This window comes from Lutra lutra, chromosome 5 (genome assembly GCF_902655055.1).
Source record: "Lutra lutra chromosome 5, mLutLut1.2, whole genome shotgun sequence".
Classification (NCBI taxonomy): domain Eukaryota; kingdom Metazoa; phylum Chordata; class Mammalia; order Carnivora; family Mustelidae; genus Lutra; species Lutra lutra.
Window position 1 is genome coordinate 66,246,243 of NC_062282.1, and position 26,379 is coordinate 66,272,621.

General features: G+C 50.2%; 4 protein-coding genes across 15 annotated transcripts in view; 2 read left to right on the forward strand and 2 right to left on the reverse strand.

Annotated features, from left to right (window-relative positions):
• NSD1 (nuclear receptor binding SET domain protein 1) overlaps nucleotides 1–12,980 on the forward strand; it is a 154,843-nt gene extending 141,863 nt beyond the window's left edge. For 8 of the 9 annotated variants that reach the window (XM_047731419.1, XM_047731423.1, XM_047731425.1 and 5 more), the window contains 3 exons: nucleotides 2,474–2,580; nucleotides 4,778–4,982; nucleotides 6,541–12,980. In XM_047731419.1, coding sequence (XP_047587375.1) covers nucleotides 2,474–2,580; nucleotides 4,778–4,982; nucleotides 6,541–8,171 — 1,943 coding nt within the window. In that variant the 3' untranslated portion in view covers nucleotides 8,172–12,980. Of the gene's footprint in view, nucleotides 1–2,473; nucleotides 2,581–4,777; nucleotides 4,983–5,199; nucleotides 5,283–6,540 lie in introns of those variants that run through there. The other variant, XM_047731426.1, reaches the window with a different exon arrangement.
• Nucleotides 11,427–16,405, reverse strand: RAB24 (RAB24, member RAS oncogene family). Of its 3 annotated transcripts, none has more exons than XM_047731432.1 (8): nucleotides 15,935–16,405; nucleotides 15,782–15,850; nucleotides 15,489–15,567; nucleotides 15,312–15,379; nucleotides 15,135–15,234; nucleotides 14,866–14,916; nucleotides 14,672–14,734; nucleotides 11,427–11,560 (listed from the first exon to the last, which is right to left on the reverse strand). In XM_047731432.1, the coding sequence occupies exons 1-8, from the start codon at nucleotides 16,049–16,051 to the stop codon at nucleotides 11,508–11,510; spliced, it is 600 nt and encodes a 199-aa protein (XP_047587388.1). In that variant the 5' UTR covers nucleotides 16,052–16,405; the 3' UTR covers nucleotides 11,427–11,507. The 3 variants fall into 3 exon arrangements, with proteins under 3 accessions (XP_047587388.1, XP_047587389.1, XP_047587387.1); XM_047731433.1 differs by lacking the exon at nucleotides 11,427–11,560 and adding an exon at nucleotides 14,190–14,584 and having other exon boundaries at nucleotides 15,935–16,404; XM_047731431.1 differs by lacking the exon at nucleotides 11,427–11,560 and adding an exon at nucleotides 14,190–14,552 and having other exon boundaries at nucleotides 15,935–16,401.
• Nucleotides 16,406–16,521: 116 nt separating this feature from the next.
• PRELID1 (PRELI domain containing 1) lies at nucleotides 16,522–20,061 on the forward strand. Its single transcript, XM_047731427.1, has 5 exons — nucleotides 16,522–16,766; nucleotides 17,338–17,563; nucleotides 18,986–19,099; nucleotides 19,215–19,293; nucleotides 19,530–20,061. Exons 1-5 carry the CDS (start codon nucleotides 16,675–16,677, stop codon nucleotides 19,676–19,678), a joined length of 660 nt encoding a protein of 219 aa, XP_047587383.1. The 5' UTR covers nucleotides 16,522–16,674; the 3' UTR covers nucleotides 19,679–20,061.
• On the reverse strand, nucleotides 17,043–24,630 carry MXD3 (MAX dimerization protein 3). Of its 2 annotated transcripts, none has more exons than XM_047731430.1 (6): nucleotides 24,435–24,630; nucleotides 24,052–24,157; nucleotides 23,375–23,404; nucleotides 23,132–23,246; nucleotides 20,893–21,076; nucleotides 17,043–17,140 (listed from the first exon to the last, which is right to left on the reverse strand). In XM_047731430.1, the coding sequence occupies exons 1-6, from the start codon at nucleotides 24,502–24,504 to the stop codon at nucleotides 17,070–17,072; spliced, it is 576 nt and encodes a 191-aa protein (XP_047587386.1). In that variant the 5' UTR covers nucleotides 24,505–24,630; the 3' UTR covers nucleotides 17,043–17,069. The 2 variants fall into 2 exon arrangements, with proteins under 2 accessions (XP_047587386.1, XP_047587384.1); XM_047731428.1 differs by lacking the exon at nucleotides 17,043–17,140 and adding an exon at nucleotides 20,311–20,809 and having other exon boundaries at nucleotides 24,435–24,627.
• Between the last annotated feature and the right edge of the window lie 1,749 nt (nucleotides 24,631–26,379).

Below are 26,379 nucleotides of genomic sequence, written 5' to 3' on the forward strand. Positions count from 1 at the left end.
GCTAAGAAAGGAATTTCAGGTTTTATCAATGAAAAATCCCGTATGTCCTGTAATCTGAAATAAGGAATATTTTTGGTGATGATGATGGTATGGCAGAATATACATAACATAAAGTTTATCATTTAACCATTTTTTTAAATTGTACAGTTTTGTGGCAGTAGATCCATTTCCACTGTTGTGCAGCTGTCACCTCCATCCATCTCTATAACCTTTCATCTTCCCCAAATGAAACTACTCATTACATACTAATTCCCCATTTTCTCTCCCCTCAGCCCCTGGAACCACTGCCAGACACTATTCCAAGCATATTTTCCTGTTTAATCCTTTAAAAAATGTTAGTGAAGTATATGGTATTAGATACTGGTGTTACTTGGATTCTTGGGTCTGGCACCTCTAACCATCCTGGGGGTGTGTCCTATGTATTAGTTACTCAAATGTTATCCAGGCCCAAGACTTTGGTCCTTCTATCTCTCCTGACTGCTTTCAACATATTTGTACTTGTAACTTTAGTCTTTGTTCATGGCAATGGATTCCTCTACCATTTCTAGCCATAAATTTTTCTTCTCTCTTCTCCCATATTCACTTATCTCAAGTAGCATGGTACGGGAATTCACAGACTTTGTTCTTGTCCTCACTTGACTTCCAGTCTGCATGGTGGGGATGAGAGGAATGAGACAGAATGCTTAGTGCTGTGCAGCGGTCTGTGGAGCTGCAGCCTTGACAGACTGAATCAGAACTTTTTAGCTTGCTGTCTTTACTCATTCATGTTCATGGACTCTTCAATACCTGTTATACTTTCTACCACAAGTGTCATACTCCTTGTTTATCTTTATTTTTTCCTTGTTTATCTTTTTTCCAACGCCCTTTCATCCCCATGAGTGCAGACCTCAAGGATTGTTGTATATTGGGCTCTTTTCTAAAATGGTATGAGTCTTTCCTTTATGTACAATACCTTCTGATTTATGCCTTGTGCAGTTAGATTTACATAGTGGATTGTGAGTAAGCAGCAGGTTATGTCTAGTATCCTGCCACCTTATATTTGGGTATATGGTTGAGTTGTATTATAAGCACATTAAATTAATGAAAACTCAGTTATATACTCATAAATTCTTTTTTTTTTTAAAGATTTTATTTATTTATCTGACAGAGATTACAAGTAGGCAGAGAGGCAGTCAGAGAGAGGAGGAAGCAGGCTCCCCGCTGAGCAGAGAGCCCGATGCAGGGCTCGGTCCCGGGACCCTGAGATCATGACCTGAGCCGAAGGCAGAGGCTTTAAACCACTGAGCCACCCAGGCGCTCTATACACATAAATTCTTAATAAGAAAGGAGTAGTATGAGTAGAATTATCTATCATTCAGTAATTTCACAATAAATGTGAGAGGGGAGACAGAACCCTACTCTTACCTTGGTCAGTCTCAGTTTCTGCAAGCTCCTTGCAGTGTGAACCTCTCACCAGGCCGTGAGTAAGTCCAGTTTTTGTACCATTTGGACCCCTAAATGTAAGGCAGCTGCTTTATAATTTGCTTAGCTGAATAAATAAAAAGTGATCTATAGTAATCCAATATTAGATCTAAAACTATATATATGAGTTTATCTCATTGATGGAGGAAAGGTCAGTCTGCAATGGGAGAGCTAAGATTTGATCATTTTGACCAAATAATTGTCACTTCACACTTAATGGTAAGTGAACCATTACCCAACCCAGAGTTAATCTCTTTGTATACATACATAAAATTCTTGTATTTGTTAGGCCTTCCTTAATGTGCTTTGAATTTGAATGGTTGTGTGTTTTATTTCCTCTCTTAGTTTTGATAAGATGCGCTTTTGAGAGAAAGGGGACAATTTGTACTTTAAATTTGTATATCTCTTTTTTAAAGTTTACAAATTACTGCTGTGTGCATTATGTCATATTCTCTGAGCTTGCACGGTGGTGGTTTCTCTGTTTTACAAATATACTTAGGGTTCAAATCACCCAGCTAGATAGTGATTACAGGGATATAAAGCCAGGGCCCAAGTCTGTGGTGTAGAGTTCTGTAGTATTACTTTGTATTGAGATGTCATCTCCTTGAGTTCTGCTAGGTTTGGCACAGATCAACAGGTTTTCTTCATATACTTGCATTCCCAGTGCCTAGCACAGTGAGTTGTTTGTTTTGGTAATGAATTAATATTTTGGATCTGAATTTATTAGAAAATAAAAAATAACTTAGGATAATTAACATATCTAAAGTAAAAGTTATTTTAAATATTACTTATTAACCTTTATCAGTTTTTCTCATTAAGTTGTATTTGCTTATTAATAATATTATAGGATTAGAATTATTTGTATTTCATTAGTATAGTGGGATTAGAGTTAATAAATCCCTTCTATCCTCTGAAAAATCTGTTCTCTTGCAAGTCCTTATCCTTTGTGATTAATACAGAAGTAATGTAATTAAAATCATAGATATTAATATTTTCATGGTCTTTTATGCAGGCACTGAACTTACCTTCAACTACAACCTAGAATGTCTTGGGAATGGAAAGACTGTTTGCAAATGTGGAGCCCCAAACTGCAGTGGCTTTTTGGGTGTAAGGCCAAAGGTACCTTCCACATGTTTCCATCAGAAATAATGGTGTGGTCCTCCCTCCCTAACCAATGGCACAGCTGACTCTTTTAAGATGTCTCTTTGGAATAATGACATTGGATTGTTGTCAGTAGGGCTGCTGGCAGTTAACTTAGCATTCCGATGATCAGTTTGGTTATTCAAGAGCAGATCTATAGGTGTTGTTGAATTTTTTTTTTTTTAATTTTATTTATTTATTTATTTTTGAGCAGTCTGACTTCTGATTGGTGATACTTTTCTAGCTACAAAACCTATAAAATAGGAAGCCATAAAGTAGGTTACTACCCATGTCTTTATTGGTCTCAGCTAATCTCACTCACATTTCTGAATAAGCTTCTTAGATTCTTGGTATCTGTGTCTGTCGCTTCCTGTCATTGTCTTTTTAAAGATCTCAAAGAATCCAATATTGAATTTAAGATTCTGAATGTAGTGTAACACTGTAGATAAACATAGGACCCTTAATCTTATCTTAACAAAGTATAAGAATTGTTGTTTCTTAATCCCTGAATTTTTATGTGCATTTTAACTGGCTTATAATTCTGTAAAGAATTACTTACAAATCTGTATCCTACATTTCTTAAGTATTATAAAATCTTTTTCCTTGCTGTTGCATAGTCTGTAGTGACTAACCATTGTCTTTAGTGAATTAAATTTTTTATATAATGAATGGACATGCATCCAGATTTTTCTATCCTAAGTTACATTACACTGAAAAGTGAAGTTTAGTTTTGATGAAAAGTACATAGTGACTCAAGTTGGTTATTTCCCATTATGCTTTTTTGATTATGGAAGTCAGTGTTAAGAACTGAAAAATGTAAATCAGCACAAAACCCAATAACTAAAGGGGGAGTAATTTTTTTTTTTTAAAGATTTTATTTATTTGACAGAGAGAGATCACAAGCAGGCAGAGAGGCAGTCAGAGAGAGAGGAGGAAGCAGGCTCCCTGCTGAGCAGAGAGCCCGATGCGGGGCTCGATCCCAGGACCCCGAGATCATGACCTGAGCCGAAGGCAGCGGCTTAACCCACTGAGCCACCCAGGCGCCCCAGTAATTTTTTTTTTTTTTTTTTTTTTAAGATTTTATTTTTTTGTTTGACAGAGAGTGAGCACAAGTAGGGGAAGTGGCAGGCAGGGGGAGAGGGAGAAGCAGAGCCTGACATGGGGCTCGATTCTAGGACCCCGGGTCATGACCTGAGCCAAAGGCAGATGCTTAACCGAATGAGCCACTCAGGCACCCCGGGGGTAATTGTTTTGAGCAAAAACACATAGAGATAGTGAACACCCACCAATTATTCTTTTATAAATTAGGAAAATTATGTTTCTATTTGAGGGTTTTTTTCTTTAGTCGGTTAAATGGTCTTGTTCCTTAAGGTGTCCAGTTTACTACCTATAAATCAAAATAATAACTGAGTTTAACCCAGGTTTAATGGTATTACATTCACTAGGGATATCAGTTTTTGCATCCATAACATTTATGTAATATTTCACACATGGATCAGTGAGAGAGAAATTTGAGGGCAGAAGTTAAGAAATGGGAGATCACTGAGGGATAGTAATAGATCAGATTGATCCTGGATGTTTCTAGTCCAAGATAAATAATGTGAAACCCATGGGGTTTGGTAACCAAGGGTGGGCTACAGAGATCATGGAGGAGAGCTGCTGGCTGCACCAGGATCTGTCTTGGGGAGTAGTGGATATGAACCTAATTTGATATAGATGAAGGCACATAGCTTATTGAGGTCAAGGGCCATGAATTATTTTTCTGTGCCTTCCTAGCATATGATTCTTACTAAGTGTTCAGTGAAAGTTTGTTGAACAAAGAAATGTGTGTGCACACACAAACATACACACCTAGACAAACATAAAAGTAAAACTTAATGAAAGGATAACCTTCAACACCAGCCTTGCGTGTTAATAAAAAGAAGTTTTTTTTCTCTTTTATTTCATTCAGGTGGCAGGAGTAGTTGATAGAAAAGTTAGAATTAATGCAACCATTTATTGGGTACCTATGATGTGCCAGGTGCCTTTCTTGCATTTTCTCTTGTCTTTACAACAGTCTGTGAGGACTGTTTCTTCCCAGAGGACAGACTGAGGCTCAGAGAGGATAGTTAACCTGGTCAAGATCACACAACTAATATATCAACAGAATGCTTACTGCTCAATATCTGACCTCTAGAATCAACCCATTGCCACAGAAGAAAAGTCAAAGAAATTCAAGAAGAAGCAACAGGGGAAGCGCAGGACCCAGGGTGAAATCACGAAGGAGAGAGAGGATGAATGTTTCAGCTGTGGGGATGCTGGCCAGCTCGTCTCCTGTAAGAAGCCAGGCTGCCCGAAGGTTTACCACGCTGACTGTCTAAATCTAACCAAGCGACCAGCAGGTTGGTGCCAGATCCGTGTAGAGTGGTCTTCGTTCTCTGCCAGAATTATCAGAGCCCTTTGTCTTCCCACGCATAGTGTTGAAGGGGGTATGGTTCATGTTCTCATTCTGGAAATAAAGGCTTTGGAATCCTAGGTTATAGAGAAGGGAACAGAAACTTACTCATTATATGTCAAGCACTTTATTTACATTTATGTTATGTTATTTTATCCTCCCAGCAACCCATAAAGATGAGACCTTTTCACCTTCCCATGATGCAGATGAGGAAACTGAGAGTCCAGTTTGGTGAGATGACTTGTCACAATAGAGCATGTAGATGGAGGAGGTGGACTGAAAGCCAGGTTTTCTGACTTCAAGGCCACGAAGTCATGTTTCCTTTCTACAGAAAGAAAGGTTGAGACAGCATGGAGTTTGGGGTTATTTTGGTCAGTGAGGCATGGACTAGACACCCTTTTAGCTCCCTTTACGCACTCCCCTATGAAGGAGAGGCAGCTTCTTGGGCAGATCGAGTGTCAGGAGTTTGTGATTACAGAAGCTACTAACTTGAGTGGTGATTTGACGTTAGAAGACTTTGGGGGACTTGGATAGGTGGTCTGGTTTGTTGATGGGGGCAAGAAAGCAGTAGGGAGCCGCTCTAGCTGAGGAGATTTACATCACCAGAGGCCTGCTCCCAGGAATTGCAGAAAGAGGACTTTGGGGTGGGAGTGAGAGGAGTTTGTTCCTGAACTAGCTTTCCTTTAATGTATGGTTGCCAGGGAAATGAAATAATAGAAACGGAGGTAGTGTGAGGGTAAGGCCACAGCATGACTTCTCAGTGCCAGGAAGTGGAGATGGAGAATTGTTTCAGAATCAATAGCTCAGGGTTGTAGCTGGCATAGGCTGCAATAGAACTTGTCTTGACTGGGAGCCAGGAGTCACAGCTAGCATAGTTTATTTGGAAACTGTGAGCCAGGGCCAAAACACCATCCATGGCAGAGACTCTCAGGTGTCGAGAAATGGAGGCAAATAGATGGTAGGTCAGGGTCTTTTCCACTGGTTCTGTGTGGATGGTACAGGTAAAATTTGTGCTAGTTTCAAGACTTGAAACTGAGCAAAGAAAAATCCGCTCAGTTTTTCAAAACATTTGTACATCTGCTCCCTGTTCCTAAATACAACCAAATAAGCAGAAATTTAAATAGCTAAGATTATCCCTTTAGAGTTGAATATTAAAAGGCTATATTAGACAAATGGAGTTTCAAGACTGTGGAAGTAGTATCTTCACATTCTAAGGGGAGCATTGGGTTTTCCCCCCCCTTGCTAGACATAGTCATAGAAATAAGAAATTCCTCCTGCCTGTATATTTAGTTGATACTCAGTTGCTACTTGGTACTTGGCTTATATTTTTGTGTGTTGTGCAGGAGAATCAGATTCTGGGGCAGGGGAGGTATCAGGTGAGTGGCATGAGCTCTCTTAGAAGGTGGCAGTTTGAAATCACTCTTTTGACTTAGGCTCAGGGCCATGGCTCATTTCATGCATCTTGCTTATTTTCCTAAGCGTTTGTTTCACATCTGTGTTTTTAGGGAAATGGGAGTGTCCTTGGCATCAGTGTGACATCTGTGGGAAGGAAGCAGCCTCCTTCTGTGAGATGTGTCCCAGCTCCTTTTGTAAGCAGCATCGGGAAGGGATGCTCTTCATCTCCAAATTGGATGGGCGTTTGTCTTGTACTGAGCATGACCCATGTGGGCCCAACCCTCTGGAACCTGGGGAGATCCGTGAGTATGTGCCTCCCCCAGTACCGCTGCCTCCAGGCCCAGGCACTCACCTGGCAGAGCATTCATCAGGAGTGGCTGCTCAGGGGCCCAAGATGTTGGATAAGCTACCTGCTGACACCAACCAGACACTGTCACTGTCCAAAAAAGCTCTGGCAGGGACTTGTCAGAGACCACCACTTCCTGAAAGACCTTCTGACAGAACTGACTCCAGGGCCCAGCCTGTAGATAGGGTCAGGGACCTTGCTGGGTCAGGGACCAAACCCCAATCCTTGGTATCCAGCCAAAAGCCATTGGACAGACCACCTGCAGTGGCAGGACCAAGACCCCAACTATCGGACAAACTCTCTTCAGTGACTGGAGTAAGCTCCTCGACCTCAGTCAGGTCCCAACCACTGGAAAGACCTCTGGGGACAGCTGACCCAAGGCTGGATAAATCCATAGGTGCTGCCAGCCCAAGGCCCCAGTCACTGGAGAAAACCCCAGTCCCTGCTGGCCTGAGACTTCCACCACCAGACAGACTGCTAGTCACCAGCAGTCCCAAACCCCAGACTTCCGACAGGCCACCTGACAAATCCCATGCTTCTTTGTCCCAGAGACTCCCACCTCCTGACAAAGTACTGTCAGCTGTGGTCCAGACCCTGGTAGCTAAAGAAAAAGCACTGAGGCCCGTGGACCAGAATACTCAGTCAAAAAATAGAGCTGCTTTGGTCATGGATCTCATAGACCTGACTCCTCACCAGAAAGAACGGGCTACTTCACCTCATGAGGTCACACCGCAGGTTGATGAGAAGATGCCAGTGTTGGAGTCAAGCTCGTGGACTGCCAGCAAAGGTCTGGGGCAGATGCCGCGAGCTGTAGAGAGAGGCAGTGTGTCAGATCCTGTCCTTCAGCCACCGGGGAAAGCAGCAGTCCCTTCGGAGCACTCCTGGCAACCAGTTAAATCACTCACCCAGGCCAGACTTCTCTCTCAGTCCCCTGCCAAGGCTTTTTTATATGAGCCAACAACTCAGGCCTCAGGAAGAGCACCTGCAGGGGTGGAGCAGACAACAGGGCCTCCCAGCCAAGTACCAGGCCTGGTGAAGCAGGTGAAGCAGATGGCCGGAGGCCAGCAACTCCCTGGACTTGCTGCCAAGAGTGGGCAGTCCTTCAGGCCTCTTGGGAAGGCCCCATCCTCCTTCTGTACTGAAGAGAAGAAGTTGGCAACTGCAGAGCAGAGTCCCTGGGCCCTGGGAAAGGCCTCACCAGGGCCAGGACTCTGGCCCATGGTGGCTGGACAGACAATATCGCCATCTTGCTGGTCGTCTGGGAGCACACAGACATTGGCACAGACTTGCTGGTCTCTTGGAAGAGGGCAGGACCTTAAACCAGAGCAAAATACACTTCCAGCTCTTAACCAGGCTCCTTCCAGTCACAAGTGTGCAGAGTCAGAACAGAAGTAATATGAGTAAATGTCACATGACCAGACCAGCTGCCCCCAGGGTTCTTGGGGAAGGGAAATCCTCTTTCTTTTCCCCTCTTAAAAAACAGACCCCAACACTTTTCCACTGTTACTCTTTCCTTATATCCCAACACTCAGAACTCTTGTGACATTAGCCAGTGGGGGCATGTGGTTGTGTAAACCATGTATGGAAATCCAAGTGGGCCCCAGCCAAGGAGACAGACAGACTTGGGTCTTTTTCCTCCAACCTTTACACATGGTAACTTGAAATAAAAAGTCCACTCTGGAGTCAAGCATGGGATTCAATTCCACTGGTCAGGTTGGAAGATAGAGGGGCTCTCGGAGTTATTTCTCTAGCCCTACAGAGCCCCACCGAGGGCACCTAATGAACACTTGGGAAGAACTGATAACTGTTCATATCAGTGGTGATAATTCTTGAGCATTCACATGTGCTAGGCCAGGTGCTAGTCACTGACAGGAGAACAGAGATAAGACCTGATCCCTGTGAACCCAACATGCCTGCCTAGGTTCCCAGGCTGTTTTGACAAATCTTTGGTCAGGAAATAACAGGAAGTTTTGAGGGGGCCCTGGGGCACCAGACTCATTTTGTAATGTCCTTTATGGCCCCAGAAGAGGTTGTGTTGAGTAAGCGTCCCCTGGTTGGGTGTGCATGTGTGTGTGTGTGTGTGTGTGTGTGTGATGCACGCACGCTCATGTGGAGGTCTCTGTAGGTGGGGTGGGGAGCAGGGGTTTGCATCAAGGCCAAGTGGAGCTGTTGGCTGGGCAGCCACTACTGCTTTTGTCTGGGCTGTGCAGAGTCTGAAAATCTGTCCTTGGCAGAGCAGCTGGTTGTTGAGTCTAGGCTCTACAAGGACATACCTTTCCTGAAGTATAAGAAGGCAATTGGCAAGCTTACCTTTCTTTTCTACCAATTTTCCCCCTTTTACATCAGCCCACCCCACGCCCGCCCCCCCAAACAGGTGCTTTCAGATTTCAGAGTCGGGAAGTGGATATAGGGAATCTCTGGCAAACTCTGGGCTAGATCTACCACCAGCTCAGGGAAAGTGCCAGATCTTGATGGAAAATTACTTCTCTTCTGATACTTTGCCCTCCTATCTGAATGGAGGGCGTCCTCTCCTTCACTGGTGGATTCTACCACCCCATCCCTGAGCATTGCTGTGTTCTGTACTGAGAGCACGTGCCTGCTGACTTTGTTCGGAAGCAGGCCAGAACCCTTCCCCTGTGACTGGCAAGATGTGGTGTTTAGAGCAATGTCCAGTCTGAGAGAGGATTCCTCATAACTGCTGATTATCTGTTACTGCTGCCCTGAGCTGGGGCACAAGGGCTGGGAAATCTGTTGGTGCTACCCTGCCCTACCATTCACCCAGCTCACCAACTGCCAACAGGAAGTGCTGTTTGGCCAGTTCCTTCCCATTCACTCACCCCTCCTTTGTCCCTAGACCAAACGTGTTTACCTCTCTGCTTTGCCAACTTAGCCAGCAGCTTTAGCCAACAGGCCATCTCCTGGCCCAGATGTCTCCTGGCCATTCTGTTTCAGTTATGGCTTTTACACCCTCACAAGATTCTGTATTTTGTCCCAATTTCCTCCTCCTAAGTTCCTTTTGAGGTTACATCACTTTTAAGGAGGGAATAATAGTTATAAAAGCATTTGCGCTTTATATAAAGATTAAAAGAAGAATTTGCTTTTATTCCCCAAAGTCTGTCTCGGGTTGAGACACTTGAACTCAGGCAGAGGTACGAGGCTGGGCAGGGCTGTCCCAAGTCTAGGGACCTTTCTCTGTATCCCATTTAGACCTCGAAATCTCCTCTGTAAATTCCACCTGCCTAGTTCTCCCTTTTCATCCTATCTCTCTTCCCACATCATGAGAGAGGAAAAGCTCTTTGTTCAAAAGGAAGAGAAAACAAAGCATCTTATTTTCTTTTTAAAAAAATTTTAAACCATGGAAAAGATATTTTTAAAGAAATCACCCAGAACATTAAAGTTCATTATATTAAGTATTTATCATGTGTGAGAATAATAAGTATATAACTGCAGCTAGTAGGTCCCTTTCCCTAATCTTTTAGGCTGTATGAGTAGGGTTTGCTTGGTGCCAGTCCTGTGCCCTTTTCTCTCCTGTCATCTGTAGTTGTGATCAGAAAAAGATATTCGCACTGCACTGTCAGAATCTTCTTTCACTATGTTGTGTGTTAAATTACCGTAGCTCTTTGTTTCATGAAATAAACTGTGAATTTGGGGGGGAGGGGTGTGTGTGCAGGCTATGTAAAAAATTTAAATGGAGAAGTTTGATCCTGAAATAGCTTCTCTGAAGTAGGCTTTGGTAGGTAATTGACTTGACAGGCGCTCTAGATACGTCTCACAGGACAAGGAGTGAGGGAAAGGTGGGCCATGATTGGCCACTTTGTGGTTTTGTTTTGGTTCTTTCCATTCTCCACCATTTACTTCCTTCCAGACCTGCCCGGGAAAACAATTTTTGAGCTGTGCCGGGGTTGGGGGAGTGGCAGTTCTTTATCTAAATGGATGGACATCCAGGCTTTTGTAAGGGTTACTGACTCTCAGGTAGAATTAAACTAGAAATTCAGCTATCAGGCCCACTGATAGCAGCATCTGATACCAGATTGTTACATCAAGAAAGCAGTCACCGTACAATTAGAAGCAGAGTTAAAGGACTGTTGGGAAATTGAAACTCTGGCATAAGGGACAATGGGGAGGGAGTGACCCTGCCATCCTTGGGGACTCTCCCGGAGCCTTGTACTGAGACCTTTTCTCCAGAGGGTGTGAATTGGCAGTTAAAAGGAAAGCTTTTCTCTTAGAAACTCCTGATCTTTGTGCAGGATGGTATTTTGGTATTTGGCCAAATGCCTGGAAATTAAGATCTCAAGAGAGAAGTGCCTCTAAGCCTGTCCCCAGGAAACGTTTCCAAAGGGGAAGTCACAGCTTCCATAGGTAGCTAAAGAATCAGTATCTCTCCTCGCCCTGTTAAGTCAGAAGAACTTTATGGAAACTGCTGAGATTTGGATTCAAAGCCTCATTTGCTTCTCCTGCTGGAACAAACCCATTCTAATAGCAAAATAGCTATCATTGCTATAGAAGGATCCCAGGTTTTTAAATGTCTGCTTCCCCCTGAAGTTACTGAGTTTGAGGTGACTTAGTCACTGTGTTGGTCCTCTAATGAACCCAATCTGCATCTTTAGCATTGATGGAAATAATTATTTTATCTTCACATTCTCTACCCCACACTACAGTCGGAGCACGAAGTGCATCAGCGATCCTTTCCCAGGCTCAGTAGCATCTCCTCACTGGAGCTGGACTCCCAGGTCACATCATGAGAACAGAATGGCAGGAAGGATGTCTGGTCCTGGCACCTTCCCCTGTGGAAAGGAATCAGGAAAGCACTAAACGTGGATGGATTTTGCCCTCAGCTCCTATAAAGTGGGTTTTCTCCTAAGGCTTTTTAGGAGGATCTTGTCATCCTCTTGCAATTCGTCAACCAGGAGGTCAGAGTGGTCCAGTCTGCTCACCTGAGATCATGGCAAGAAAGGAGCTGCCACAAGCCCCTTCTCCTGCTAAGTAATGCTTGGACTGTTTCATGTGCTAGACATTCCAGATCGCTTAGAGCTAGGTAGCTGCTGCATGAGACTTCCATTGGCTGTAGCCAGTTAGCTCTCAGCTGAGCTTCCTAGGGCCAGTGCAGCAGGGCCAGAGGTTGCTGTAGTACAAACTGAAATAAGAATAGATAATTGCTTTGAACACAAAAAAATGTAATGATGGTGCTAATTTTCTGGTATAAATAAGCACTGCCATGGGTGAGGGACTGGTGAGTTAAGAAACCCAGGTTCCTGTTTGGGAGGAAGAAATTCTGTATAGAATCGTTTCTTTGAGGCTTAATTAGAGAAGGCAGAGCCTCAGTGAAGCCTGCACCCGACCCTGGAGTGGGTCAGTGTAATCCTAAGTGGAAGAGATGCTGTATCCAGATGAGGGTGGCCATTGAGTTTCTCAGGGCTGGTGTCACCTTGTCACCTGGTGTAGCCTCGGTCCACAATGCCTAGAACAGGTTGGTAGAGAGCTCCGCCTGTGGGGTTCTCTTTGTGTTACCTTGTGCCCCTCTCTACCTCTTCTACTCTCATGGGAGCACCTCAGTTGGTTATGAAGATTAAGGGTAATATTTCTTAAGGAAGTGGAAAGAGTTTATTTTAATTAGAAATCCACAGCCTGAGAAATGTTTCCTACCAGTGTAAGCAAAATCATGTTAAACTCTCACATGGTCCCTTCTCTAGAGCTGCTTTCCCATGACTTTCAAACCATCAGGCTATTGAGGGGCTTCAGGTCTAACACCCTGGAAGTCAAGTAAAGCTTTGTGGACAGGAGATGTGCCCAGGGAGTAGGAGCAGAGATGAATGGTTGTGGTGCTTTAGACTTCCAGGGTAGGGGCAGAGAACAGGCGGTCTCCAGGTCCGAGGTGGGTGCTGCCTGTGTGTGCGTGTAGAGGAGTGTGTTGAAGATGGGTGAGTGCAGCACACAGGAGCTCATGGAAGAGCAGCTTTCTAAGTCTTGGCAAAGAAACAAGCTGACAATAGAGATCTATATATTTTTAAGAAAGGGGCGGGGGGGGTGTCAGCTGAGGTCCATCACTGGTCTTTTGCCCCTTCCTCCCCACATAGATTGTCAGCTGTAAGTGAAACTCTTAGTGAAAAAGAGGGGAGCCCTGTAGGAGTCCCCATAAACATGTACTGTAATTCTTTGTATATAGAAAAAAAATTACTGTAAAGTAAAGTTTAACTTTACTCTTAATGGCCCTTGCCCTGTGTTTTGTTTGTTGTCCGTGGGGAGATGTAGCTTAACAGGAGGGAGGCTGGGCTTGGGGTGAGAGCAGAAACCAGCCTCTGAGATAGTTCCCAGGTTGGGGACATGGTGGAGGTGAGCTCCTCCTCTGAGCATCTCCAGGAGTGGTGTGGGTTTCCTCCCAGCACCACCAGCTGCCAGAATGTCTTTCACTTCTTTTGGGAGTGGCTGGTGTCAGTTTCAGCTCCTATACAGGAAGCTTCCATTACCCATAAAGGAAGGGTATTTTGAGGAATTGGTTTTTAAAAAGGAAGTGGAACCAAAGTTGTTTCTGAGCATTGAGTCTGACCATTCTGGCCATGTCTTTAGTTCTTAAGAGATAGGTTCTAGGCACTGCAGAAGACCTGGCCCAGGCCTAAGGCAGGAAAGCAGAGGCAAAGCCACCAGGCCTTCAATACTGGAAAAGGGCTGCCGTATGGTTTTTAGCTGAACAGGAAGCACCAGTTCTATCCACCCTAACACCTGATAGTTCTAAGACCCAAAGATATACTTTGGGGGAGTCTTGGGAGTCTGTCTCTCCTTCTGACCTAGTCCTGAACTTTCTGCCCTTCAGCAGAAAGCCCTCCTGGGAATAGTGTGGAAAGGCAAACATTCAGTCCTAAAGTTAACTTTGTTCAGGGTCTTCGCAGCCCTGAACTGGGTAGTGATTACCGGATTTTACAGATGAGAAACTCAGGCCAAGTTCAGGTACCTCTTCTGTTGATAGCTGAACTGGATTCCAGTCTGGATCTATAAGACCTTTCTGTCTTGCAGAACTTAAAATTTTCTTCCATTAAGCCACCTTGTAGTATGTTGCTGGGAAGCTTAGAATCTGAGCCACAGACATGACTCATGGACCTAGATGTGACAGAAGCAGTGGTAGAACCAGCCAGTCTGAGGTAGGAGTGCTTGACCCTTTGATCTCTGGACACCACTTAAGTGCCTGCCTTGCGTGAGCTTCGTATTGCCCCAACCCCAGCCCCTTACTTATCTTTGTCCCCCCTAAAGAACAGGAAAAGGTCCCTTTGTTTCTACATTATCTCAGATGCAATCCGGAGTGAAGTTACTTGGCTTCCGAAAGAGCTGAGAGTAGCCTTAATATAAGAAGTGAGACCAGCCAGGTGGCCCCAGAACTAGGTGTCTTGGCACCTAATCCACACAGCAGGGAGAGGGGCTGAGTGTGATTCACAGTGCATTGATTTTATTTACAAATCAAAAGCCACTTAAATAATCTGCAGACACAAGTGTTGTCCGGGACAGGAGCCTGGGATCCAAATAAGCCTTTACCCTCCTCATGCCCATCAGTCAGCCCAATGCTGCCTCTGTTTCATGGGCCAGCACAGGCAGGTGCCACCTCTGCTGCCATGGGGACCAGGGGTAGCTCAGACGTACGACCACTCAAGCCCAGACAGGAGCTAGGTCTAGCCCTTCTCGGGGAACTCCTTTAATTCCCCTAGGCCAGGTGAATGGTGGTGACTCAGTGATGACAACAGCTGTAGAAGTAGGGGTTTGCCTTCTGGCCCAGGTCCACGCCCTTGTCCTCTGTCAAAGAGAGGTGGCAGCTCAGCACCATTCTGTTTGGGGATCAGGTAACTCGTGAAGGGGGCCAGATGCTGTGGGCCTAGAAGAAGTCTCCAGAGAGGCTGGGGATGCACACACACCTGTCATCACCTGGAAGGCAGCCACACTGACGTAATCCTCTGCCACTTTCTGGAAGAGCTCGTCTGGCAGGAAAAAGGACAAGTCAGTGAGGGCTGAAAGCCAGTAACCCTGGAATCACCCAGTAACCCAGCCCTCTAGGCTCTTCTCTGGCGCCCCTGCCTGTTCCTGCTGTGAGGACCCGGACAGCACTCACCCACACTCTGGCCTGTCTTGCTGGATGTTTCAAAGAGCTGAGCTTTGATATCTGTAAAGAGAAGTGACTAAAGCTTCCTACCTGAGAATCAGTTGGATACAAAGGGAAAGGCTAGCAGTTCAGGGAATCTAATAGACCCCACACCTTTAGGGAAGCCAAAAGACCTTCCCCGGGGTCTTGGCAAGGCAGCTAAGGCAGTCCCTGTTTTCTGTGCTCCACCCAAGCAGCCACCTCCCTTCCCCACTCCCAGGGAGCTGAGCAACAGCTACTCTCTGCATAGTCCTGGACGTCATGGAAGTCTACACGACGACGACGCCTGTCCTCCTCCAGTAGGTCGCTCTTGGTGCCACACAGGTAGATCTGACAGCCCTGGAAGCAGAAGACAAGGTCAAAGTCACTCCCATGGACCACCAGCCCCTAGGCCTTTAGTGAGGTCTGGCACTTACCTCCTCTAGGTTGCGCAGTTCCTTCACCCAGAACTTTGCCCGCTCAAAACTGCTGCTGTCCGTCAGGTCTTGATAGGGGACATGCAGAAAACACAACCAAGGATCAGGGGCTGTTCTTTGAGGCCTTCCTGACACCCACCCCCTCTTGTTTGAGAAACAGGCTAGAACCCCTCTTACCATAGCAGACGATGGCAGCCTTGGCGCCCCGATAGTAGATTCGACTCATGGCCTCGTAACGCTCAGAGCCTGCTGTGTCCTGAAGAGCAGGGGGCGGCTCAGCCCGGGCCTGAGTTACCTAGCTACATCCCCAAGACTGTAAACTAACACCACGTCCTCCAGACCCCTATTTTTAAACTGGGGTCTAGAATAGAAAAATGGCCTCTACAAGACAAGTCAGCTGATAATAGGCAGGAGAATGTAAGCCTCTTCATGAATGGGTTTTCTCGGGACTGCGTGCCTAGGGGACTTACCCAAATACCTAGAGTCACCGTCCGGTCTCCAACGGACATCACCTTGGCCACGAAGGCGGCCCCGATGGTCTGCAGTCAGGGGGAAGTGATCAGGGCCGCGGGTGCGGACCAGCTCCCTCCCCACGCGTGCCGGGCCCCGCGCGGCGCACTCACGTTCTGATAGGGCCCCACCAGGAAGCGGTCGTGCACGTATCTTTCCACCAGGCTTGTCTTGCCCACGTACTCCTTGCCCAGCATCACCACCTTGACGTCCACGCGCTGCCCGCTCATCCCGGGGCCGCCTCACCGGCGTCAGGGTCCTGAGCGGGGGCGGAGGCAAGCCCGGATCTCCGCTCCGGCAGGCAGCGCCCAAGCCTCGGTCCCCGACCCCAGGCGCCAACCTACGACTGGAGACACCGCGTCCGCGTCTGCCCCGCTGCTCGGCCCCAGGCGCTGAACCTCCTTCGAAGAGCCCAGGACTCGGCGCGGCCTGGGAGCCCGCGCGGCAGCGCCCTCAATGGCGCCGCATACCGCCACCCAGCTCCCTCGCCGGGCTTAGGGGTCGCTCCCGCACGGAATCCCCACGGAACCTGGGGGCCCCTTCAACCTGGATCCGACCCGCAGCGCCGCGACTCCCGCGGGGGAGGGGGGAGGTGGTAAAGGGTAAGGGGGCGGGGTCGTGGGGGTCACGTGGGCAGGCGCCGGAAGTGGTGGGTACAGCGCCGCTGCGCCGGAAGTTGCGCGCGGCTCGACAACTCCTCATGGCGGCGGTGGCTCCTTGGGCGCGGCGTGGTGGTGACTGAGCTGCGAACCTGGCGGGCGTGTGCCGAGCCCCGGTCCGGTCTCCGCGTGCCCCACCCCGGGCTTCGCACCCCTGATGCTGCGCGGGTGCTGAGCCCGCCCCGGCCGGGACGATGGTGAAGTATTTCCTGGGCCAGAGCGTGCTCCGGAGTTCCTGGGACCAAGTGTTCGCTGCCTTCTGGCAGCGGTACCCGAATCCCTATAGGTACGTGGCCCTGGAAAGAGCAATCCTCCCCACTCGCTGTTTGGAGATCGAAGTATGGGTCCGGGAGAGACTCGACATCGAGTCTGAGGTAGGGCACCGTCGGAACCGGGGCCATCTTTAGGGTAAGAAGACTCTATCCGAGAAGCGGCCAGGCCAGGCCTGCAAGGTAGTGGAAGGAGGCTGGGCCCGGGCGGTGGTTTGAGGCTGTAGTCCAAGGTTCTCTCATTTCGGGGTGGTGAGACAGGAAGAGGCGACGGCACAGCAGTTGGGAGGGATCTTGGGGTTGGAAATCCCGGCGCTGGCCTACTCCTCTGCCTGTGGCGTTCTCCACTGGTGTAATAGATCTTGAGGTCCAGTCCCCGCTGGAATCTGGTCCGCAAGAGGGCAGGAGTTGGAATTTGCCCTCGGATAGTCGCAGGGAACTCTAGTTGAGGTCTGAGCCACTCTACTTACTGTTGCAAGTTTGGGGAAGGCATGGCCATTCTGGGCCGGGAAGCTTCAGAGGGGAATCCCAGCGGGCAGTCTTTTAGCGGCATGCATCGAGGGTCACCTTCATTCTGATACTTGGCAGCAAACATGTCTTGACGGAAGACATAGTGCACCGGGAGGTGACCCCTGACCAGAAACTCCTGTCCCGGCGTCTCCTGACCAAGACCAACAGGATGCCCCGCTGGGCCGAGCGACTGTTTCCTGCCAATGTCGCTCACTCGGTGTACATCCTGGAGGATTCTGTTGTGGACCCGCAGAACCAGACCATGACCACCTTCACCTGGAACATCAACCACGCCCGGCTGATGGTGAGACTCCCCTCCCCTTTAGTTCCCCAAAAGTAGCTCCAGGTACATATGGCTAGGAAGCCATGGAGCTTCTATTATCTGAGGCAGATTTGGGTTACTGGGGAGTAAACTAGAGTGTAAACTCCGATGATTTTTTTCAGCCAGTTAGTCTTTTCATTCATGCTGTGGGGGAGGGGTACTTGTTACAGAGTTGTCCCAAGTACTAAATACAGAGCACCTTCATTGTACCTGGCACACATATAGTTTGGGCCCACAAAAGTGATGCTGAGGGAAGGAGGCAGTGATTTTCAAACAGGAATCCATCAAGCCATAAGCAATTTCTTTGAGCCTCTGAGGGGAGAGGATCTGGGCCCCTTGCCCATGATGATTAGAGGAGTTCCACTTTATCTGTTTTACGTAATGGGTTTTTGCCTGAGATTTTGAGGGGAAAGGTTCATATACCTCTTGATTTCTTGCCTATAAAAAAGCTGGAAGGGGCACCTGGGTGGCTCAGTGGGTTAAAGTCTCTGCCTTCAGCTCAGGTCATGATCCCAGGGGTCCTGGGATCGAGCCCCAAATCGAGCTCTCTGCTCAGCAGGGAGCCTGCTCCCTCCCCTCTCTCTCTGCCTGCCTCTCTGCCTACTTGTGATCTCTGTCAAATAAATAAATAAAATCTTAAAAAAAAAAAATCTGGAAAACCCATGGTTAAAGGAACATCCTACAGTATCATCTCACGTGTGAATACTGTAAAAGTTTTCAGAGAGCTCTCATTCTTTTTCTCAGCTAGCTTCTTCACAGTGGCTCTGGGAGCTAGGTATTACTCTCCATTGTGCAAAGAGGGAAGTGAGGTTCCAAGAGAGGAAGTGCCCTGCAAGGTCACAGAGTGAGCAGGCACCTTGAGGTTCTGCCCCAGAGTTTTCTGAAGGCTTCACAGCTGACTACCCTGAGGGCATAATCTGTTTTTGTAAATTACAAATATAAGTGATACAGCTGTGAGACATGTCTTGTAAGTGTTGGTCCTGGAAGTCCTGGTTCCAGGATGCTGATAGCTGATAGCTATGACGTTTGCCTGATTTCCATTTTTATTTCGCCTGCCAGGGAGCTCAGGAGCTGCAGTGGGTGGCAGGCAGGCTAAAACACTGCACCTAAAGCTACCAAACCAAGTCCAGGGCCAGGCTGGAGCTGGCACACACACTCCTGAGCTCGAGTCTATGTGCCTTTTAGTTGAAAGGGTCAGAGAAGAGGTTTTAGAGAGCAAAGTGGCCCTTTTTATGTTTTTGCTCTCTTCCTGAAATGAAGGTTGGGAACACAGTAGGGGAAAGAAGTGGATTTTCCACTTTATTGCCTTACCCTGTGAAAAAGAGGCAGGTGACCAAATTTATGTGCAAGTTGATGAAGTGAAAGACTCCCACCCAATTGTGGTTGGCCTGACTCCCTGCACAGGTGGTGGAGGAACGATGTGTTTACTGTGTGAACTCTGATAACAGCGGCTGGACCGAAATCCGCCGGGAAGCCTGGGTCTCCTCTAGCTTATTTGGTGTCTCCAGAGCTGTCCAGGTGAGCAGCATTGTGGGGGTGCTGGGGCTTTGGGAGCCCAGGCATTTGGCATGGAGGCTGGGCTAGGGGTCAGTGGGAAGCTCAGAATCCTAACCCTCTTTTCTTCTTTTGCCAGGAGTTTGGTCTTGCCCGGTTCAAAAGCAATGTGACCAAGACTATGAAGGGCTTTGAGTACATCTTGGCCAAGCTGCAGGGTAAGGGGCTCTGGGTACAAAAAGAGCCTGGGGTGCAGTCCTAGCGGCCCTGACGGGTATTGGAATCTACAGCTGTCACCACCCCACTCTAAGACTGGGACTCCTCATCTGTACCCTGGGGCAAATACCACCCTTCAGAAGGGGCCTGGCCCAAGGTGGGGGAATATTGGGGAGGAGGGGTGTGGAGGTGGGTCTTCTTGGAGTCTTCTGAATCCAGCCCCTGCCCTTTGCTGCAGGTGAGGCCCCTTCCAAAACCCTCGTTGAGACAGCCAAGGAAGCCAAGGAGAAGGCAAAGGAGACGGCACTGGCAGCTACAGAGAAGGCCAAGGACCTTGCCAGCAAGGCAGCCACCAAGCAGCAGCAGCAGCAGCAGCACTTCGTGTAGCTAGCCCAGGCCCGGTGTGGTAGGACACCTGACCACCCGGCTCAAGTCCCTCTGCCTGTCCCCCTTGTACTTTATTATTAAAGTCAACTTCCAGCCCTTTCTGCTGTCTGGGTGGGTTGGGGCTGGGTGTCCTGTTTGGCACTGACAGTGCAGCAGGCACGTTGCCTACGTCTAAGCCAGGCCTGTGGATGCCCACATTCGGCACAGGGCGGGGCAGGGGCCTGCCCAGTTCCAGACAGCCTGCAGTACAGGGCTAGGAAGCGCCAGACTGTAAGCTCCATGAGGGCAGGGACCTTTGTCATGTTCTCTGATGTGTCCCAAGTACCTGGAACAGTATCTAGCACATAACAGGCACTCAAATAAATAGTTCTTGAATTCAATGAGCCCTAGCTCTGGAGTCAGAAAACTTAGTTGGAACCTTGACTCCACACTTTCCTGGCTTTGGGCCTTGGGCAAGTCTTGTACTCAGTGCCACCTGTGAAACGGAGCAGCCTCCAGCTGTGATGATTAAAGGGACACTGCCTGGTAGGATGCACGGTGTCAGTCATGGCTACTGATCTCATTTCCTCTTTTCCAGTTTGTCCGTGACTGGGAGTTCCCCATTTTCATCAGGCAAGATCACGGACAGGAAGTTAGTAAAGAGGTTTTTAATGAAAATACTGTACAGTATCTGGGACAAAGTCAGGGCGCCTTCTCTAGGAAGGAATGTGAGGGCCCGAGAAGCTTCCTGCGCCCCCCCGTGGGGACAACAGAGCCAAGTGCTACAAAAAAGGCCTGGAAGGATGGCCCAGGCCCAAGCTGCCTCCCCTGCAGGGCTCAGGGGAAACCCAGGCACCCCTCCCCAAGGAGAGACTGCCAGCAGCCAGCGGCAAGGTGGGGTGCAGGCACCTGTTCCCACTTAAGGGTCCTTTTAGTCCATTCCAAGCAGCCCTTGAGGCTTGGGGGGGGTGGGTGGGCTCTCCCCTCAGAGCCAAGGGCAGTCTGTGGGTGGAGGCCTGCTCCGGGGTGGTGAAGGTCATAGCCAGGTGCCACTGCCATGTGAGTAGCTGTGCTCCTGGCCCGCGCTGAAGCTCCGTAGCAGCTCAGCCTCGCCCCCGAACACCAGGCTCTCCACGTCCACCTCCACCTCCTCTGCGCAGGGAGGGGTCCAGTCAGGAGACCTGGCCAGCTCAGCCCACGCCACCCCTGTGACTCCTTGGCTTCGGGGCACTCACCTTGGTCTGAGTCTGAGCGTTCAGAGGAGAGGCCCGAGGAGTCCAGGCTGTCTGCCCGCGGCCGCTCCCTCTCTCCCAGCCCTGCTGGTGCCCGGAGCTGCTCCAGCTGCTGCCGCAGGCTCTGCTGCTCATTGCGCAGCTTTTCCTTGAGCTGCCTCGCCTGCTGCTCTTGCTCCTCCAGCTTCTACAAGTCCCGAGGGAGCGAGGGCCCAGGGTCAGCTGCCTGGGGGCTCAGGCTTCTCCCCAGCACCACTCAACATCGGACCGTGGCCAACTTGGTGATGGCCTGTTCCAGGCGGGGGTGACTGAATCTGGGCCCCAGAGGGTGGCTCCCATAGCCTCCAGGGAGCCAGCCCTCCTGCCCTCTGGTTCCCTGTACATGCCCTGTGAGCATGCGGTGTGGGTAAGTTGGAAAGGGCATCCCAGTCTCAAGGGCGGTCAGGGCCTCATCAAGTGATGGAAGTCTTTCCATGGCAAGCAGCAGGGACCGGGGAGGCCTGTGACATGGTGGCAAGTGGGCCCTACAGCTCAAGGAGGTGGCCCCCCTCTAGGTTCTAGCTGGCTACAGCCATATGCAAACGGGCCTAGCACCGCCACATTGCCCAGTTTAAGAAAAGCTGAAAGTCAGACTTTTCCATGTCAAATATCCTTTTAAATGCTGGCAGCTAATTTAAATTTTTAGAAACTACAGACCAAAGCCTGCGGGTTTGTGACTCCTGGTTAAGACCCTCCCAGGAACCCTAGAACTTTAGCATTAATCCCCCTCATGCTCTGCCAGCCTGGGGTCTAGGGACTGGAGTGCCAAGGGTTCTCCCACCAGAGCCCTGGTTGGGCAGAAGCCTGCATTCAGTCAACAAGAACTGAACAAGGGGACGTTTGTATTGGGTGTAGAAAGATGAGTAGGAGCTGCCTTGGCAAAGATGGGGCAAGAGCAGCATCCAAGCAGAGGGAAACTGGGAAGATCATGGAGGATTCAGCTTCCCTGGTAGGGCGTGGGAAGACATGAGACCTAAAGCAGACCAGTGGCAACACCTGGGCTGTTAAGGGCCTATAGTTTCATAGGAAGTAAGGAACTGAGACTGTCCTATCACGAGCCATGGAAATTTTTCAGCAGGAAACCAACCTGGACAGATCTGTGTGCTCCAAATTACATTCTAGGGCAATGTGGAGGGCAACCCAGAGGAGGCAAAACAGGAGGCCAGGGAGTTAGGGCCTCAAGGAAGGAGCAATCCCCAGGTCTGCCCATGGGCCAGTCAGCCCCCACAGGGCACACATCATCCCTCCAAGAACCAGGCCAGGAGAGCTCCAGGTGAGAAACAGTCCTGCTACCAGGCTAGGGTGTTCTTCAGCACAATGAGTGGACGCGGGTACTGTGGGGCAGAGCTGACAGTCCCTGCACTGGGATTGATTTGCTGCATAGCATATGGATCTGGGTCTGCCACAGCCCCTGGTACCTAGAACAGGTGCTTGATAAACACCTGTTGAAGGAAACTGCAAGGCAGGGGACTTGGGCCTGGGTTATAACTCTGCCTCTCATTAGCTATCCTCCTCGGTCCTTGGCCTGGCCGTGCCCCCATTTCTTTGTGAAGAGGGCCAGGATGGCAGGAAAAGGCCTCTTGTTTCAGAGGCCACTTTTAGTTCCCTGCTCCCCACCCCCAAAATCTGGGTCTGCATGGGGCATGAGCCTGCTCACCCCACTCCTGTCCACCAGGGGGCACTGAGCATAGCCCAGGCCACAGAAGGATGCTGGGAGGAGGAGTGACTGGCTTCCTCTGTCCTTCCCCTCTCCTGGTCCCTGGCACTGCCTCCCAAAATGGCATCAGAAGAGACAGCTCAGAACGGGAGGCCTTGGAAGGATGGGAGAGCGGAAACCTCTGCAGTCCTAGGGACCCTGACATGGAACACATCAGAATGTTTTCAACAGCCATACCCGTCTGTAGAGAGAGGGAAACCAAGTCCAGAGAGGCTGAGTGACTTCAGTTAGGACTGAATTGATAATAGCCCTGATAACCATGAACATTTATTGGGTAAACTCACCTAAGCCTCAGAACAATCCTCTTTGAGTTGTTTTCTGTTTTTTTCCTACTTAACACAGTGGAAGCCAAAAGCACAGAGAACTGTCCCATGTCCCACAGCTGGGCTATTACCTCAGGCCTCTCCCCAGTTGCACGTAGCCCCCCCCACACACGTCTCACAAGTTCTGGAAGGCTGGCTGCAGGGCACCGCAGGAACTTTTTACCTGGATGTGCGTCCTGGCCCAGCGCAGAAGGCTCAGGGTGGTGTAGCGGGCACAGTCAGCCCCCAGGGGCATCTGCTGTTTTAGCTGCTCCAGGCACCGCTTCAGCTGGGCCCTCCTGCGGGGGAAGGGGTCTGGAGGGCAGTGCCAGCCTAGCCTTGCTGGCCAGACAGACAGCAGGGGAGGGAAGGCCAGAGGCAGATGGTTCCTGGGGCCCAGTGCTGTCAGGGCAAAGCTGGGACTCACCTGCGTTTCTCCAGCTCGTTGTGCACAGACCTGCCAATGCCAGGGAGGATAGGTGAGGGGGCGTCAGCTACTACCCACACCCTCAGTCCCAGGGACTTAAAATCCACTAGAGATGTGGGCAGCCTAATGTGGGGCCCTTGTACCAGCCTTGAGCACTGGAGCCCGCAGGCAGAGGCAGAGATACCAAGCCAAATGCTGAGAGGCCTGCCCAGTGGTTGTGGGGTCCAAACGAGGCCCCCTGAACAGCAGTCAGGAACTGCTTCTTGGACAGAGGTGCCAGTTGAGCTGGGCCAGAAACATGCTACCCAAAGTAGAGTGGTGGAGGGAGAGGTTTTAAAATTGGAGGGATTAGCATGTGCAAAGGGATGAGAAGAGAAAAGAGAAGTCTGGGGGGAGGGGGGACGGGAATTGAGTGGAGATGCAGAGTGCCAAGAGTGTGAGTGGAAGGACCCTGAAGTCTCTTGTTTATGGTTTCTGACACATCGGGGTGCTCAAGAAATAGTCCCTGAATGAACAGAGGGGAGTAAGGAGATGGCGGGAGAGGTCTGAATTGCCTCCAGAGTAGGGGACCTGGCCCAGAAGATACAAGCAACAAGGAGGAAGTGGGCAAAGGTGAGGCCCCATGAGGGATGGCACCCATCCCCCCTCAGCCCCCAACCATCCCCAGCCTTCCTCACCGCCCACTGTCCAGCGCGCCAGAAGCTTGGGGGGATCGCTTCCTCCTCCTGTAGACCGGGCCTGGACTGCGGTGCGGGCACAGGGACGCATAGCCATGCTCGGATTCTGCCAGAGAGAGCCCCAGCCCGCTTCAGCCTGGGGCTGGTCCCAGCAGGCGCCCCTGGCAAGGCACGGTCAGGGAAGGGCTTTTGGTGCCAGGGCCATTTCCCCAACCCCTCCCTGTCCGACAGCCCGGGGACCCCTCCCCCCAACAACTTGAGGGAGGGGTGCCCCGGGGCTACTGCCTAAAGTCATGCATGCCATCCTTGTTGGGAGCCAAGTCCAGCCCAGGCCTGTGTCAGCGAGGTTGCCGTCTGGAGACCGGCCAAGAGTTCTTCCTCACCTCTCTCACGGCGCTCTAGGAACTCCGCCGCCTGCAGCAGGACCTGGATATTGCTGGCCACGGATTCCATGTCGGCGACAGCTGGCGGCGGGCGGGCCTAGAGTGCTGGCCCTAAGAGCGGCTGCACCACCACTTTTGTTACAATGTAACTGACACGGGTGCAACAAACACAGGGGCCCGGCCCCGCCCCTGGGTCACCCCGCCCCTGGGACGGCCTAGCCCTTGGCCCCGCCCCTCCCCCAAAGGGGCCAGGGAACAGCCAACCACCTCCTCGAGCCCGCCCCCCCCCCTCAGACTCCCGGGGCTGCTATGGGCGCCGGTTCCAGGCTCAGCCTTTGAATCCCCGCGCTAAAGGGGGCCGCATCTTGCCCATTTTGCTCAACGACCCTGCGCTGCTAAGTGTATCAGGGTCTCAGTTTCCAGTCCCAAGCTGATGGCGAAGGCTCCGCACCTAAAATGGTACTCTGGGGGCCCTTGGTCTCCGGGAAGGCCCAGCTCGGTCGCTGCACGTGGGCGCCGCAGAGGCGGGGCCGGTGGGCACCCTCACCCATTTGCCCCATGCTTCCTGCGGCTGGCTGCCGTCACCTTCAGGGCGGGGCCTGGGAGCTTCTGAGGCACTATTGGCTGCGTGCGGCCCCGCCCTCTCCCTCCGATGGTCAACACGTTCAGGCGGGAAAAGGAGCAGGTTTCAAATTTGAAAACCCGGGCGATCGGGGCGGGGTTGGGCGGGGAATGGAGCTGCAGTGCGCAGGCGCCGGGGGAGGGGGCGCAGATCCGCTCCTACACTCGAAGGTCGGTGCCCTCGCCGGCCTGCCATCTGCCCCTGTATGCCCGTGCCCGTGCTGGGCCTCAGCTTCCTATTGTCGTGAAAGGGAAGAGTCTCCTGGCTCCTCCTGCTCCTTGTCATCTGCAGGGAAGCTACTGCTGGCTACAAAAACTGTCAGTAGGGTACCAATTTCCCAAGCCAAGCCATACTCTGGAAGCAGGCGAACTAGCTTGCTAAGAGCCTAGGGTTCTGGAACCCACAGAGTTGGGTTCCTCTCCTGTCCCTGCTGCTTCTCAACTGTATGACTCGGGAAGTGACCTCCCTCCTGTATGTTCAGGAAGCCCTGTGACGACAGCACTGTCACAGGATCAGAGCACTTCCCATCTGTGCCCAGTAGGTTGTAGCTGCTGACTTCTGAGGCCAGTGCAAAACAGACACAGGTTTCTTCCTCCCACAGAGCCCCTGGTTGCCTGAGTCCAGGAGCACTTCTTTAACACGACTTTTTAGCCTCCCAAAGAAGTATATGCAGTGACTTCTAAGGGTAGCCACCAGTAGGTGTGGCCACACCTGCAGGAACAGTGAGTCTAAGGGTGGAGACCAGAAGATGAAAGCAGCTGTTTCAGGGTGGAGCATTATAGCCGGACGGGGGTTGAGTGAGAAATGGCTAAGAGGGACTAGATTATTTATTAAGAGACAGTCCTGGGAAACACATGATACTTGGCAGTTCAGTCCGCAGGGGAAAAAAAGCCTTTGGGTTTCTCTAAGAGTCACTCCCAGAGGAACCACTGCCATGCTCAGCCGACATGCCGCCTGGCACTGTCCACCCATCACTCATCCACTCACTCACGACAGTAGCAGAGCTGCTCCTGGACCCCAGGCTCTGTGCCCAGGACTGGAGAATACAAAATGGGCAAAACCAGACAGGGCTCCTGCCTTTGCAGAGCTCACACACAACAGAGTTACAGTTTTGACAGGTCCTCATAGGAAAAGACACAACATGAAGGCAAGTCCTAAGGAGCATCTGTCCTGATCAGGGAGGTCTGAGAAGGTTTTTCTGGGCAAGCGGCTAAACAGGTGTCATCTCTGTATAGGAGGTCTCTGGGAGACCTGCAGGCGCAGGAACAACAGGTGCAAAGGCCTGAGGCTGAAAAGAACATAGGCCAAAAGAAGGCCGACGTG